This window comes from Electrophorus electricus, chromosome 21 (genome assembly GCF_013358815.1).
Source record: "Electrophorus electricus isolate fEleEle1 chromosome 21, fEleEle1.pri, whole genome shotgun sequence".
NCBI classification, from domain to species: Eukaryota; Metazoa; Chordata; class Actinopteri; order Gymnotiformes; family Gymnotidae; genus Electrophorus; species Electrophorus electricus.
The window spans coordinates 6,382,795-6,398,835 of record NC_049555.1 but is presented as its reverse complement, the minus strand read 5'-3'; the positions used below and the strand labels follow the sequence as shown (position 1 = coordinate 6,398,835).

Genomic DNA, 16,041 nt, shown 5'->3' with positions numbered 1-16,041 from the left:
GATACAAGATCGCTGTGCAGTCATGTCTTGAGACAGTCGTCGTTGTTATAGGGTACATAATACAGTTTAAATAATTTATATATATATATATATATATATATATATATATATATATATATATATATATATATATATATATATATATATATATATATATATATAAAATTTTATATTATTATATTATTTAATTTTATATTATTTATTTTTGTTTCAAATCTTTAACATCCAACTGTATACGCACTGATGAAGGACCTCTGTCCGAAACGTCCTGTTTCTCTGGAAACCCTTGTGTATTTCAGTACAATTTTGAATACCTGCATCTCTTACTACTGAACACGTCAGTTACTCACTTGAGTTACTATAAAGCATGAAATATATGCTTGTTCATTAGGGATCTGGACCCATACATTTGTAAAGCTGCATTGTGAAAACGCGTTTTGGAAAACTAATTTGACGTGTAAATATGCGTTATGTTTATGTACTGAAATATTGTCCTCAAGCGTAGTCCAAACCACGTGCAATCACATCCTTGATGGAAAAATCACTTGATGGAAAAAATCAGACTAATGCAATGCTTGGCTTGCAATGCCCGCGTGCCCACAGACGCTGCAATAACTACAAACCACTGGTTTGGGAATAGCCTGCTGTAAAGCATTTGTTTGCGGATGTTTGCGGATGCCCGGTCTTTATAGTGTTCATCGACTGGAGTGCATCACGGCTTGCAGTCCGGCTATTTCATTGCCCATTAGACTTATATAATCTAAAAGTCAGAATCGCACTAGATACCTCTAGATGAGAAACACAGTCACGAATGTCCCGTGTCAGTCGGATACGCAGTTGGGGAATTTGGCATGTTATTAGCATGTGGCATGTGAATTATTCAACAATGGTTAACCTGTTGAAGAGAACTGTTCTAATTATCATATTTTGGATGAGAGCTCTTTGAAGCACAGAAGAGGAAACAATATGAGAACGAGAAGTGGCGCGTGGCGCACTTTCTATTTACAATGAGATGACATAGATCTATTGTTCATTATAAGAGCTTCAGATGCAGTCTCAGTCCTCTGAAAGTCAAAAGATAGCTTGGACTACCAAGATGCGAGGAGTACATTGAAGTTCTTTTTTACCAAATATTAACTGAAACATTAATGTTGCTTTCATGAAACTTTGACTAAATTCTTATACAGTTCATAAAACGTTGACAACTGAGTGGAATTTTAAGCTATGAAACACATTTAATCTATTCATACTTTATGCAAGAATTTCTTCTGCTTCCCTTTCAGATATAAAGCCATTGTGAAGCCCATGGATATGCCAACATCCCATGCCACTGCCAAGGTCTCTGTGAGAGCCTGTGCCATCTGGATCTTGTCCATGGTCCTGGCTGTGCCTGAGGCCATTTTTTCAGACCTGCATACCTTCCAAATCACACAAACCAATGAAAGCTTCAGGACGTGCGCTCCATATCCGCTTGAAGGGGACCTGCACCCCAAAATCCACTCCATGGCCTCCTTCTTGATTTTCTATGTCATCCCCCTCCTCATCATCTCTGTCTACTACTTCTTCATCGCCAGGAGTCTGACTCAGAGTGTAATGAACATGTCTGTGGAGGGGAATGTGCCAGTTAGACAGGTGAGATGCCCACATTCATCCAGTTACACAGGTGAGATGCCCACATTCATCCACTTAGACAGGTGAGATGCCTCACATTCACCCAGTTAGACAGGTAAGATACCTTTCATTCACCCACTTAGACAGGTGAGATGCCTCACTGTTACCCAGTTAGACAGGTGAGATGCCTCACATTCACCCACTTAGACAGGTGAGATGCCTCACTGTTACCCAGTTGGACAGGTGAGATACCTTTCATTCACCCACTTAGACAGGTGAGATGCCTCACTGTTACCCAGTTGGACAGGTGAGATACCTTTCATTCACCCACTTAGACAGGTGAGATGCCTCACTGTTACCCAGTTGGACAGGTGAGATACCTTTCATTCACCCAGTTAGACAAGTGAGATGCCTCACATTCACCCAGTTAGACAGGTGAGATGCCTTAAATTTACCCAGTTGGACAGGTGAGATGCCTCACTGTTACCCAGTTGGACAGGTGAGATGCTTTAAACTCACCCAGGTATTACGTGAAATGTCCTGCAACTGTAACCTTTTTTTCAGGGAGATTTCTGACTTGTCTTAAGGGAGATTTCTGTCTGGTGTTCAGGGAGACTTCTGACTATATAAAGCTTACACACTGAACACTGATATTTGATCAGTTCATACATAAACTAGTAGTTGATTGTCATAAAAAATGCTATATCAAATGCTGACATAATACATGCTGAAAGATGAATATTGTAATAGAAATACATTTCAATAATATCACAGATTTTAACATTGAATGATGGCAGTAAATGTGATATGTCAGGCAATGTGGTAATATATTTGTGTCGCTAGAATAAACTAGCTAAGCAAGATAATGAAGACAATTCACTGAAAAGAGGCAACATTTAAATCAAAATCAAAATCAAATCAAACTTTTATTTATATAGCGCTTTTTACAACAGAAACAGCTTTACAAATGTCCAAGTCCAAGCCCCCAGTGAGCAAGCCAAGGGCGACAGTGGCAAGGAAAAACTCCGTAGAGCATGAGGAAGAAACCTTGAGAGGAACCAAGACTAAAGGGGGGGCGGGGGCATTCTCCGCTGGCTAACAACAGACACCACAATAATAACAATTTTAAGAGAAAAATTAATAAAAAATGAAAAAAATAAGCAATTAATGCCTAGTCCAACTTTCTAGAGGTCATAATCTTGTCCCGATGGTGTGCACGTGTCCGAGACCCATCCCGCAAGAGAACGTCCATTAAGGGTAACAGAGAGTAGTTGGCTGTGGTGGAGGTGTGGTGGGCTACAGCAGGAGATATGAGGGGGTGGACGCTTACGTCCGTCTCATTGAAAGATTTCTATTTCCTATCCACATATTTAACAATAACACAGCACTGCAATAGAGACCTCACCATAAATCAAAAGCACAATAACAATGTCTGCACTAAGACAAGTTCTATTTATTTTTGCATAATAAACTTATGGTTAAAGTTCAAAATAGGCTTAGTTTCTGTGTCTAAATGCATGCACGAGCTTAAGGCATTCTCAAATGCTGGAGTTTGGGAATCATCTGACTTAATATCTAGTGTTATATCTGACATGTCATTTTGAGGAATGCAGCCCGGGAGATGACATGTCATTTCAAAACTATGCCAAAAAGATTCATTTTAAAAAATCATTTCTCTACAACCTACTATCAGTAGTCTAGACAAGCAAATATACACCTGCAATGCACCTAGTATATGCTGTAGAGTCTCGACACCCATGCTGAATTTAATGAGAAGAGATCAGGGGCTTACTAAGAGTTGTTTTGGAAACCAACCTTTCCCCCTCCACCTCAGATGGAGTCGAGGAAGCGCCTGGCTAAGACGGTGCTGGTGTTAACGGGCCTTTTCGCCCTCTGCTGGCTTCCCAGTCATGCCATCTACCTGTACCGCTCCTTCCATTACTCCCAGGTGGACACCTCCACGATCCACTTCACGGCGAGCGTTGCCGCTCGCATCCTGGCCTTCACCAACTCCTGCGTCAACCCGTTCGCTCTCTACATGCTGAGCAAGAGCTTTCAGAAGCAGTTCGACAAGCAGCTGTGTTGCTGTTACCCTCATTGCTCACTGCGTGCACAAAGCACGGTGCGGAGTAACACGCGCGGGAGCTCGCTCAAGAGCACGCACGATCACACGCTTGCCAGCTTCTCCCCCACCAGCGGCGACCACATCTGCCTCGAGGGATGCGTGTGAGTGGGCTATTTTTCAGAAGGGCCCCCATCTCTCTTTGTTTCTCCCTCTCTCTCTCGCTCCCTCTCTCTCCCTCTCTCTTTCTCCCTCTCTCCCTCTCTCTTTCTCCCTCTCTCCCTCTCTCTCTCTCCCTCTCTCCCTGTCTCTTTCTCCAAATGTCAAATGTCTTAACAAATAAAATGTTCGAATGTAAAGTGAAAAGAATAATGTCTTCAAGAGATTCTTTTATGTTGCTACATTTTTTTTTATTATGTGCTTTGCCCTTTAAATTGGCCAGATCTACATCAAGCAAGCTGGCATGGTTTTCAGCTGCTTTTTGTTATTCTGTTCTGTTCCACTGTAATTTTGCATATCTGTGCTCATAACTAGTAATGTGATTCGGAGACAAATATTAGTGGATCATGTGAGAACTGCAAGTGTTTTGCACCACTTAACCCTTTGTCATGTCCAGTATAGTGCTTATAAACTGTGTAATGCTCATGTCATTAATTGCTGTCATCAGTTACTATCATCAGTATTAGATACTGCAGTACCTGTAATGTGTATAATGTATATTTTGGAATATGTTGTTGAAGTATCTGTGTACCAAGATATTATATTAATGAAAAAACAGAAGCCTGTTTATTTGTCCATGCAATCTTATGTTGTAAATTCTATTTATGTGATAGAGGACTGAGGAAACCTAGATTATATTATAGGAATAAGGACAGTTGTGTGCTTTGACAGTACAGCTGTTGCTAAACATGTTCAAAACAGCTGTGATCAGCACCTTTTCCCTTCCCTTCATGAATACATACTTTAGTTCATTTAATTCCATTTGCACCTGTGACAGGACATATTTATTTGTGTATTCTTCGGGGTACAAGTGGGAAACTCTGTTAACATTTAAGCATTTATGATCTCCAGGAAGGGGACAGGGTGCTATGGCTGTTCTGTAGGAGGTATGGGGGTATGGCTGTTCTGTAGGGGGTATGGGGGTATGGCTGTTCTGTAGGGGGTATGGGGGTATGGCTGTTCTGTAGGGGGTATGGGGGTATGGCTGTTCTGTAGGGGGTATGGGGGTATGGCTGTTCTGTAGGGGGTATGGGGGTATGGCTGTTCTGTAGGAGGTATGGGGGTATGGCTGTTCTGTAGGGGGTATGGGGTATGGCTGTTCTGTAGGGGGTATGGGGTATGGCTGTTCTGTAGGGGGTATGGGGGTATGGCTGTTCTGTAGGAGGTATGGGGGTATGGCTGTTCTGTAGGGGGTATGGGGGTATGGCTGTTCTGTAGGGGGTATGGGGGTATGGCTGTTCTGTAGGGGTATGGGGGTATGGCTGTTCTGTAGGGGGCATGGGGGTATGGCTGTTCTGTAGGAGGTATGGGGGTATGGCTGTTCTGTAGGGGGTATGGGGGTATGGCTGTTCTGTAGGGGGTATGGGGGTATGGCTGTTCTGTAGGGGGTATGGGGGTATGGCTGTTCTGTAGGGGGTATGGGGGTATGGCTGTTCTGTAGGAGGTATGGGGGTATGGCTGTTCTGTAGGGGGTATGGGGGTATGGCTGTTCTGTAGGGGGGTATGGGGGTATGGCTGTTCTGTAGGGGGTATGGGGTATGGCTGTTCTGTAGGGGGTATGGGGGTATGGCTGTTCTGTAGGGGGTATGGGGGTATGGCTGTTCTGTAGGGGGTATGGGGGTATGGCTGTTCTGTAGGGGGGAGGGGGGTATGGCTGTTCTGTAGGGGGTATGGGGGTATGGCTGTTCTGTAGGAGGTATGGGGGTATGGCTGTTCTGTAGGGGGTATGGGGGTATGGCTGTTCTGTAGGGGGTATGGGGGTATGGCTGTTCTGTAGGGGGCAGGGTGAGATGGCTGTTCTGTAAAGAGCAGAGTGGTGTGGTCCAGTAGAAGCAGGGCGGTATGGCTAACACAGTAAGCCACAAAAAAAAAAAAAAATTGCTGTTCTTTGTGGAACTCTGTTTTTTTATGTGTATAAATCTTTGGTGTCTACGTAATTGTGAATAAAACTGTGAGTTTGAAGCTTCACCTTTGACCTTTCACCTTTTATTGTTTAATATGTATAAGTCAAACTGTGTGCTTACGTGTGTGGTATGTATGTATACAGTCATGTTGTTTATTGCTAGATCATCTGGTCTTTTGTGCACATAATTTGACATAACTGCATTAAACTAATTAGCCTGTGCTTCTTTACGTATATGCAACATTAAAATGAAACAGAATAACTCATAACTGAGGCACTGCCTAACTCCAGTTAATTAATCAAACTAATGAAATATCAATTTTCTTATACAACATAAGGGTGGTTTCAAACCTCTCAAAAATATAAAGTATGAAGCTTACAGTCTATTGCAAACTATCAATCTATAATAATTTAGAACAGAATATGAATGAGCAAAATAAATCAAGTTTTTGTAGAACCAGAACACTAGTTCCTGATTCATACAAATAAACAATACCCCTTGTCAGACCCACAGTTATTAATGCTTTTTATTTCATCATTCATGGACTACTGTAATTCTCTTTACCTGGGAATCAGTCCGTTGTCTCTTCTGTAGCTGGTTTAGAAAGTGATTGCTTTTAGCAGGGACCAGGAAAAGAAAGATCTCACCTCCACTGGCCTCCCTTCACTGGCTACCTGTAAACTACACAATTGATTTTAAGATTTCACTGGTTGTTTTCAAAGCACTGAATGGTATTTCTCCAGCCCACACCTCCGATCCCCTCACCAATATTCATCTTCATGGGCAGTCCGTTGTTGCTGGCTCTTCCATGTTCTTGACTAAAATCTAAAGGTGACAGAGCATTTTCAGGTGCTTCCCCCAAACTGAAGAGGTTGATATCTTTTTGTCATCCACAGCGGATAATATAAAAACAGAAAAACATTTGCCCAGGTCTTTGAGTCCTCCTGACAGGTTTTACACCATCTGCTGCAGGTCCAGGTGAATTCTTATTCAGGTTTTCTTCCCATTACACTGGTTTTACTCATTATTTGATTGTTTTACTATTTTTGCTATTAATGTTTTACTAATTAACTTGTTATTCATCTAATTTGCGGCAAATGCTTAAACCATACATCACTTTGGTTGGCTCTTGTAGTCTTTAAATGTGCTTTCAAAACAATAAACATACAAACTTACAACAGTAAGGGAGAGGAGCACAACTTTTAAGACTCCAGCTGGCAGTCCTGAGGCTGGAAAAAGGTCTGAGCAAGTAACCTCCTCTTCTCTCCAAATTTAGTATCAGTCAGTTCTCAGTGTGGATGAGTCTGTGTCCCATTCATATGACAAATTCACACATCTTGGAGAGGCACACTTTTTCTGTTCGGTATAAACACACCGTGCCATCTGTGAAACCTATATCCATTGCACTAACACAGGTGAATATCAAATGTCTCGACATGCAGTCCTACGTGTGCTGGCAGTTTAGGCTAAAGGAAGGACTGTGGGTTCTGGAAAGTGTCGGATTTTGTGTTAATTCTACTGCCGCTGTCAGTTCTTCTTGGTCTTCTATGAAGCAAACTGACAAGTGTTACTCATTTGTCTTTTCACATCAAGCGCTGGCGGCCTGTGTTACGTCCTGGTTATGGAGTCCTTTTCTTTTCCGACATTTGAAGCTTCTTCTGAAGTGTGATTTTGATGATTTAGCACCTTTCAAGACTGGAAAAATAAATAACCAAATTTATATATATATATGTTTGTGTGTGTGTGTGCTTGGTTCTCACTTAGTTGCATGAAATGAAATGCATGAAATGTCTTTGTATCCCGAGTCTATGTAAATGGGGTCCTGTGTTTATAGGCTGAGTGTGTTTATATGGAAATGGATCGAGTTGTTTATGCTATAGTGTTGTATTGGAATATGTGTGCGCCACTGTCATGGCCTGTGGAAGAAGCCCAGCCTCAGGCTCTAAGTTCCAACTCCAAATTAGGGGTATGAGAGGGAGTCATTTTCCATCTGTGACCTGTGACCTGGTTGTAGTTTCATTCTGCAGGATACCCCAGTGCAGTGCTCCTGCTTTAGGGGCTGGGCTTTGTCTTATGTTTTTTAAATTTCTTGGTTTAAGATTAAGCCGCTGTGAGCACCGCCCTTGGTTCTAAGGCATCTCTGTCTGCCATAAAAGTCTGACCTTGAGGACATTAAAGCCGGAGCTGTTCAACTGGCCTGTCAGCCGAGTTCCCTTTACAGGGCCGAGGGCCTCTTCATGCACTCAGAGCCAGCTATAACAACCCCTCACTTTCACAGGAGGGGTTATTCCAGACTGACATGCAATCTCACTAGAGCTACAGTATAATGAATTCTTAGAGGCACTAGATATAATATTGCTAATCTTGATAAAGTTGGTAAACAGATTCTCTTAGTGGTTTATCATAAGACCTGGATCTTCTAAAAATGAAATACATGGTATTTGTGCACCCAACCTATTAAATGTTTTTAATTAGTGAAGGAATTCATATGTATTTATTTAATTTTGTAATTGTTTTTTATTTAGTTTTATATTATGTTTGTACTTCTGTAATTTTTCTGAATGTCTGAATGTGCAGCTCTTCTGTGCCATGGTGACAGGCTCTGCAGGCGCCGAGGTCTGGAGGTGATAGCTCCCAGGCCTCATTTGCCTCCTCACTCTCTATCCCCATCTCCTCCTCCTCCCCCTCCTCATCCACCCCCTCACTCTCTATCCCCCTCCCCATCCCAACTCCTCCTCATCCAACTCCTCACTCTCTATCCCCCTACCCACCTCCTCATCCACCTCCTCACTCTCTACCCCCTCCTCATCCACCCCTCACTCTCTATCCTCCTCCCCACCTCCTCATTTACCCCCTCACTCTCTATCCCCCTCGCCACCTCTTCATCCACCCCTCACTCTCTATCCCCCTCCCCACCTCCTCATTCACCCCCTCACTCTCTATCCCCCTCCCTCCTCCTCATTCGCCTCCTCACTCTCTATCTCCATCTCCTCCTCCTCCTCCTCCTCCTCCTCCTCATCCACCCCCTCACTCTCTATCCCCCTCCTCATCCCAACTCCTCCTCATCCACCCCCTCACTCTATATCCCCCTCCCCACCTCCTCCTCATTCACCCCTCACTCTCTATCCCCCTCCCTCCTCTTCGTTCACCTCCTCACTCTCTATCCCCCTCCCTCCTCCTCATTCACCTCCTCACTCTCTATCCCCCTCCCTCCTCCTCATCCACCTCCTCACTCTCTATCCCCCTCTCCACCTCCTCATTCACCCCCTCACTCTCTATCCCCCTCCCTCCTCCTCATTCACCTCCTCACTCTCTAGCTCCATCTCCTCCTCCTCCTCCTCCTCCTCCTCATCCACCCCCTCACTCTCTATCCCCCTCCTCATCCCAACTCCTCCTCATCCACCCCTCACTCTATATCCCCCTCCCCACCTCCTCCTCATTCACCCCTCACTCTCTATCCCCCTCCCTCCTCTTCGTTCACCTCCTCACTCTCTATCCCCCTCCCTCCTCCTCATTCACCTCCTCACTCTCTATCCCCCTCCCTCCTCCTCATTTACCTCCTCACTCTCTATCTCCATCTCCTCCTCCTCCTCCCCCTCCTCATCCACCCCCTCTCTCTATCCCCCTCCTCATCCCAACTCCTCCTCATCCACCCCCTCACTCTATATCCCCCTCCCCACCTCCTCCTCCTCCTCATTCACCCCTCATTCTCTATCCCCCTCCCTCCTCCTCATTCACCTCCTCACTCTCTATCCCCCTCCCTCCTCCTCATTCACCCCTCACTCTCTATCCCCCCTCCCTCCTCATTCACCTCCTCACTCTCTATCCCCCTCCCCACCTCCTTATACATGCCTTCACTCTCTATTCCCTCCATCTCTTTAGAAATTGGATCACATTTCTGTGTTATTGAACTCACTGTCTGATGTTAGACTAGTGACCTTTTCGACTGAGAAAAAATGTAATTTATCTTCACACGCAAATAAATATAGAGACTCTGAGGATCAATAAATGCCCCTGACTCTTTTTTACCAGATTTTTACAACATATGGTAAAGATTTCACTCATGCAGAGGAATACAGGGATAACATTGTTCTTCTGCCCAACCCCACTTTGAGGGAATATCATCATTTTGAACAATAATGTATTCTTTCAAATGTGCCAAGTACATATCTGTGATTGTGTACAGGAAGTCAGAGTATACAACAAAGCAGGTTTTCATGTTTTTCTCCTGTGATTTGGATCTGTTTTGGTTCTGAACTGAGCAGTGTCTCCCTGACTTTCTACATGTTCAATGGGCAATGAATTTACTGTAACTACCTCCTTGCCCTCATCACGGCATCATGGTACTGCGATCAAAGCAACTGAAAAATCCCAGCATAAACAATAAACACAGTATTGCACAATACCCTGTCTTTCTATCAGCACAGCATAGGCTGCTGCCACAGACACCTCACCTCTCACTGAAATGAAATACATCCTCATGATATAAATAGTTGCAATGTCTGTTTTTAAGTCTGTACTTTGAAATACCCACATAGTTTCAGCATAATGAACCTTCAACAAGACATCTTAAGAATCTACATCAGAAAGACAATAATTTGACAATTTATTTTGAACTCAAGAAATATTCCGATTAGTGCTTTATCACTTCTGACGTGTAAAGAGGTCATGTGTATACTTAGGGCTTGGATTTAGGGGATAAATCTATCTCTCTTCAGTAGATTTGCTTTCTTGTTCATCAGAGATCACTGTACTACATACAGACTCCCACTACCACCTCCTGTTGCAGTATGGAGAGTAGAGATCCCATGTTATGATCCCACTGTGAGATCCTTTCAGGGTGAACGAATTACTCACCAGAATTACTTGGAATTCAGTCTCCAAGAATTATTTGGCATGCAAATGGAAGAATATCCACCACTTCTTCAAGGTCCAAGAGATATTTAGCATTTCTCACCTTAACTGTTCAGTTACCATGCTGAGTGTGACATGTTGAAGCATGTGCAAGCAGCAAGTGGAGAAAAGGAGGCTTTTTATTATGGAGCAAATGAAACACAAACCTCTTGCCAAGCATAAAAACAGTCTAAGACTTTGCAGGTCTCGCAAGACAGTGGTCAGGGACCATCAGGGCGAAGCGCTGGACTCGCGGATCTGCAGGGATTAAATAGGTGAAGGGGGAGGACAGGTGTGTGCAATGATCAATAAATGCGTGATTGTGAGTATGAAGTGAAAGAAGCTGGGATGGGTGAGTGGGGTTTGGCTAGGTGCCAGCCTGGCCTGATACTGAGGTTAGAAACTGTGTACAGTTTAAGGTGGAGAGAGTTACTTTCTAATGTTCAGTTATTAAATGTAAGTGTAATTGTTTATTTTTCTAGAGCAGAGAAAGCCCTAATGATTTAGTTGGTTGCTAAATGTAAATTCCAACTCAGAAACTACTGTGTTTGTGAAATGTATCAAAATCACCTCACCTGAAGTGGCTTTTTCCTTCCATATTAGTGCCAAACTGTATTTTGAGGCTTGTGTGCATTTCAGAATGCTATAGCGTAATATTTAACATGGACATTAGGAAGTGAGGAGGTATTTTCCACCTTTACTGAATGAAAGACGACATGGTGTATACTCGTGGGCAAAATAAAATAAAATAAATTAAAAGGCCAAACCCAAGATGGTATTTTAATGGTCTCAGCAGCAAATAATTAGAAAATGCTGAACACCCAGAAATGTGTTAGTTTGAATTTTATATCTTTGTGTACAATAATGGTGGCAGGAGTGATTTTTTTTTAGTTCTTTTTAATTTTCCAATTACATTAAATTTTGAGTTTGGCACATTTTTTAAACACAGGACTGTATTCTTTACACTTCTGAGGAAAATACAGATATGCAGCTCAGCATCTATACAGCAGCAACTACATGGGACAAGGTTTCCAAGCTTTTTGCAAACTTTGGTGTCACACCAGCCATGCTGAGAGGACACTGTACCAGGGGTGTACTTCTTCTCATCGTATCAGAATTCAGTACAATAAATGGAGTTGGAATAAGTGAAGTTTGTGAGAAAGACCACGCCCAAATCCCCACCCTGATTACTTCCTATTTCAACTCCCTAACTTACTCCCCCAATTACTCCTTGGTTTCCACACTTCTCACCTCTCTCTCCATCTTCAGAAAGGGAACTTGCTTCTCCCCCCTATGGAGGTTGTCCAGAACTCAAGCCCAAATGTCTCCCAAGATCTCCCCCCTGCTACAGCTTTACAATCAACCCTATTCCAGCCCTCGTGGTGAGCATGGTCTGCACTCACAAATAATACAACAGCAGAAAAACCGCACAAATTCTAACTCACATGGTCTACTGAGATTGCCCTCCGTTGGCCACTGACGACATAGAAATCAAAGACAAGAATCTGTTAAACTATTTATATATCTCCGCAGTCCTGAAATTTGTAGAGGTCAGTATTAGCCTTGGTATCATATCTGTGAGTTTCTGAAAGATGTCGAGAAGGATACTACACCACAGATATATAATTAAAGAAGTTTGAAGTTGACAACAGAGCAATACCTGGCACAGTTGATACATTGCACAGAATACAAACCAAAAGTCATCAGCTTGTTTGTCTGAAACATAACTGACAAATCTCAGTCATATATTAAACATAATGTAATTAAACCTCTTTCACGATGGGCTGGAATATTCTTGAAATATAAAAGAGATCAAGTGTATATGGGTGATAAGGCCCCCTCCTTAGAGAGGACCTTATGTACACTTTAGTCACATACATGTTGTGACGATGCCTGAGTGTGAAACATTTATTGACACAAACTTGTAGACAAGGCTGGCACTCACACGTAACAGTTATGACGAACATGAAGACACTTGGGTAAACGATTAATATAGGCTGGACAAACCTGAATACAAACATACAACTTCAAACACTAACATGCAGACAAACAATAAGCAACGATGAGGCACGCACCGACTGGGGTTTAAATAGACACACGCATTAAACACGTAATCCCGTACAGGTGCGTGCCTTCAGGGGTGGTGTGGTTACGAACATGGGTGAACCCCCCTGCATGCGGCAGGCCATACCACATGACAAAACCCAAATGCCTTGACCTTTGTTACTACAGAAAGCTTATTTCATTGGAGTTCATCTACAACGTTTTATTTTTAGCCTATTCTCTTTATTTATTCGAAACAACTCTAAAGTCACCCAAGTACTCATTCCTTTTGCCTGTGCCTTGTTTGCTTTTTTGTTTCTCGCTCTGTTTAAAGCCCACAGGAGCTTATGTCCAGTGCTGCACAGTAGTTCTTGTCTCTGTGTTTCCGACGCCTCGCGTGTGTTCTGCTGTTAGCCTTAGCTGAATTTCACTACTAAGTCTACTGGTCTAAAAGCCTCAAGCCTTTACTGGTAGTACTTTTCATTACTTTCCTTTTAAACAGTGTGCCAGATCACTGCTGTGCAATATTTTCCCAAACGTTATTAATATTACGGAGAATAAAGAACCTCCATTTCCACAATCATGACTTGCGCTGTCAGACTAATATTACAGTTATATAGTTAAATCACATTGTCTTTGGAAATGTGTCATATCACAGTGGTGTTTATACATATGCTTAGCCTAATTGCAGTATATATTCATATATACACAACTAATTGCAAATTATAGTCATATCTGTCATTCACGAACTTGGCCAGCTCATACTACAGCGACTAACTGTTGTTCTGAGCATTAAACCATTTCACCTAATCGGTTCCTCGAGGCTGGTCATGGAGGCACCTCTCCTACTCTGCTGGGCCTCTGAAAGTAAGCTTCTCTTGTAACTCCCAAAACATTTGACCAGTTGCACTTCTGTGTTTGGTATCTTACTTCTGCTCCTGGGCATCGTTCATTCCAGGCATGTTCATGGTTCACTAAAAGTTCACTACTAAAAAAATCAAGAAAATGAAGAAACCTTCAAAAAAGGAACAGGAATAAACCCTCCACATTCGCCAACACCTATCAGTATTCCCCACTAAATGAATAACAGAGATATTGAGCTTCAGAACTAGATTTGATAATATCACATTTGTGCTGACATTATGTGACTAACAGAACAGCCACAGTATCAAAAATTAGATTTTAGTATAATATAAATCCTAATATATCATGATTAGGCTGATCAGTACAGCACTGGTACACTCTCCCTCTGCAGAGCATGACTGTTGTGATACCAGTGCACAGAAACACAGACGGCTGCAGTCTGGACATGCATACACACATATACACACATATGAAACACACATATACACAAAGATGAAACACATATACACACATACACATACACACATATGAAACACATATGCATATACCCATACACACATACGAAACACACATATACACACATATGAAACACATATACACACCTACATACACACAAACACATATACACACATACATGAATATACATACACACACACATATATACCCACACAATTATGTAAAACTTATGAATGCAGGTTTGATGTGTGACTAGGCCTTTATATTGATCTAGTATACACTATGCACGGCATGTGTCGGGAAACAGTATGATACACTATTCACGGTATGACACACTATTCTCAGCATGTGTCCCAGCACGGTATGAGAAACTTCCATCTTATTTTTAGCATCTTGATAAATAATAGACCACATACTATAAAGTCCTGCACTTTTGAGTTATGTTTCAAATCCAGTTAATTAATTTTCTTTTCAAAGACCACTTTCAACAACTTGGTGAACCAGTGCGCAGAGACACAGGAGGGCTATTATTACAGAGATCTTCAGACCTGATCTAATTCTAGCATCTGAAAAGCACATCCTGGGCTATCCACAACTCATAATGATATTTCAGCATGGGGTCTCACAATGAGAGCAGCAGAGAGTCTGACAGGCAGGAGGGGCTCCATGTGCTTGGGCATAGATGAGAGTTCCTTTAGGGATCTTAAACCTGAACCAGTTGCTTTGATGCTACTTAACCATCAGGTCAGCGAAGAAGTGGGATGTTGCAGCCTTTGTGCGCAGCACAGAGAGGTGAAGCACGTTTTGTTTAAGGCCTAGGATGTGTAGATGAAAGCAAGGACATGTCTGTGCTCCAACCTTCTCTCCCCGCCAACTCTGACTGAATCAAAATCTTTCTGTCGGAACATGGAGAAGCTTTGTTTAACTGGGCTTTAGGCAGCATCTGTGGGACCATTTCCCAGTGCAGGACCTTTTCACTGTGTTAGCCTATATGTTGTAAATGATAAGCACTTAGCGTTTCATTTTGGCCACGGTTGTTTCTAAAAGTCTTCCTTCGAGAAATCACTTGAGTGTGCGCACAGTGACGAGGTCTGTCTTCAACAGAAGTCTTTTCTGGCATGAGCATGGAGTGCTTCTCTAGTGGATCTCTGCATGTATTCCATCCTTAAGGGTGTGAGGCTCTGCCAGTTAGGCTGGAAGCCAGTAAAACCCGTCCCTGGGAGGGGTTGGGACACCTGTTCCCAGAGCATTCTAAGTAAAGAGAGATAAAACAAAGAGACCTTCATATATAGAAGTGGAACCACTCCACCACTGGTGCCCTCAAGTCTGACATCCCTGGAGGTCTGTGTGTGCACGTGGAAAGCAAGTAAAGATCTTTTTTGAGAGTTGAAGGTCTATTTCAATATTTTCAAGATATCTGCCTTGCACTGTCGCCAGCCTCCAGTTTCTAGTCCCCAATCTCAATGCAAAACAGAAACCATAGTGTAGTGTCTCAAAACGATTTGTCTTTTCTATTGCTCTAGTGCTGGAAATCGATAGAAAACCATCTACAACACCACTTTTCAGTAGGCTGGCCTATATGATTGCTGAAAGCCCAGTGAAGTGTAAGCGCGCAGCAGCTGGCCTGGTGCCATTTGCAGTATGTATGCCAAAATGTGTGTGTACCTTAACACACCCACCAGGAGTCACAGGAAGAAGATGGAAAAGTCGCTGTGATCCCAGCATGAGGCTTTGGATACAATATAAGCAGAGGGATCCAAATCACTCCAAATCAGCACAGTTCAGAGCAGTCAGAAACATCTGGGCTAATTTATATGCTGAATTTTTACAGTAACTGCTGTGAAACATGAATGGAAAGCACTAAATGGACAAAGCAATGAATAAACACAAAATGTATTTTACGCAGTTATTAAAGATGAAAGATTTGAATGTGAATATGTATCAGTTTAGGCTGCCTATGGTCTTCAGAAGAGGACTGGGTGTCATGCT

General features: G+C 42.6%; 2 protein-coding genes across 2 annotated transcripts in view; one reads left to right on the top strand and one right to left on the bottom strand.

Annotated features, from left to right (window-relative positions):
• Positions 1-3,934, top strand: part of grpr (gastrin-releasing peptide receptor) — a 4,421-nt gene extending 487 nt beyond the window's left edge. The window contains exons 2-3 of the mRNA XM_027011423.2: positions 1,284-1,632; positions 3,446-3,934. Coding sequence (XP_026867224.1) covers positions 1,284-1,632; positions 3,446-3,841 — 745 coding nt within the window. The 3' untranslated portion in view covers positions 3,842-3,934. The remainder of the gene's footprint in view (positions 1-1,283; positions 1,633-3,445) is intronic.
• An 825-nt stretch (positions 3,935-4,759) lies between these two features.
• On the bottom strand, positions 4,760-13,700 carry LOC118240412 (extensin-like). The gene is made up of 2 exons (XM_035520676.1): positions 13,663-13,700; positions 4,760-5,738 (listed from the first exon to the last, which is right to left on the bottom strand). The coding sequence occupies exons 1-2, from the start codon at positions 13,698-13,700 to the stop codon at positions 4,760-4,762; spliced, it is 1,017 nt and encodes a 338-aa protein (XP_035376569.1).
• Positions 13,701-16,041: the final 2,341 nt, after the last annotated feature.

Excerpts from the sequence above, each read along its gene's own strand:
- LOC118240412 (XM_035520676.1), bottom strand. The coding sequence starts at position 13,700 with ATGAACATGCCTGGAATGAACGATGCCCAGGAGCAGAA. Across the intron at positions 5,739-13,662 it reads AACGATGCCCAGGAGCAGAA|CCATACCGCCCTGCTTCTAC; the intron begins GTAAGATACCAA and ends TTACTGTGTTAG.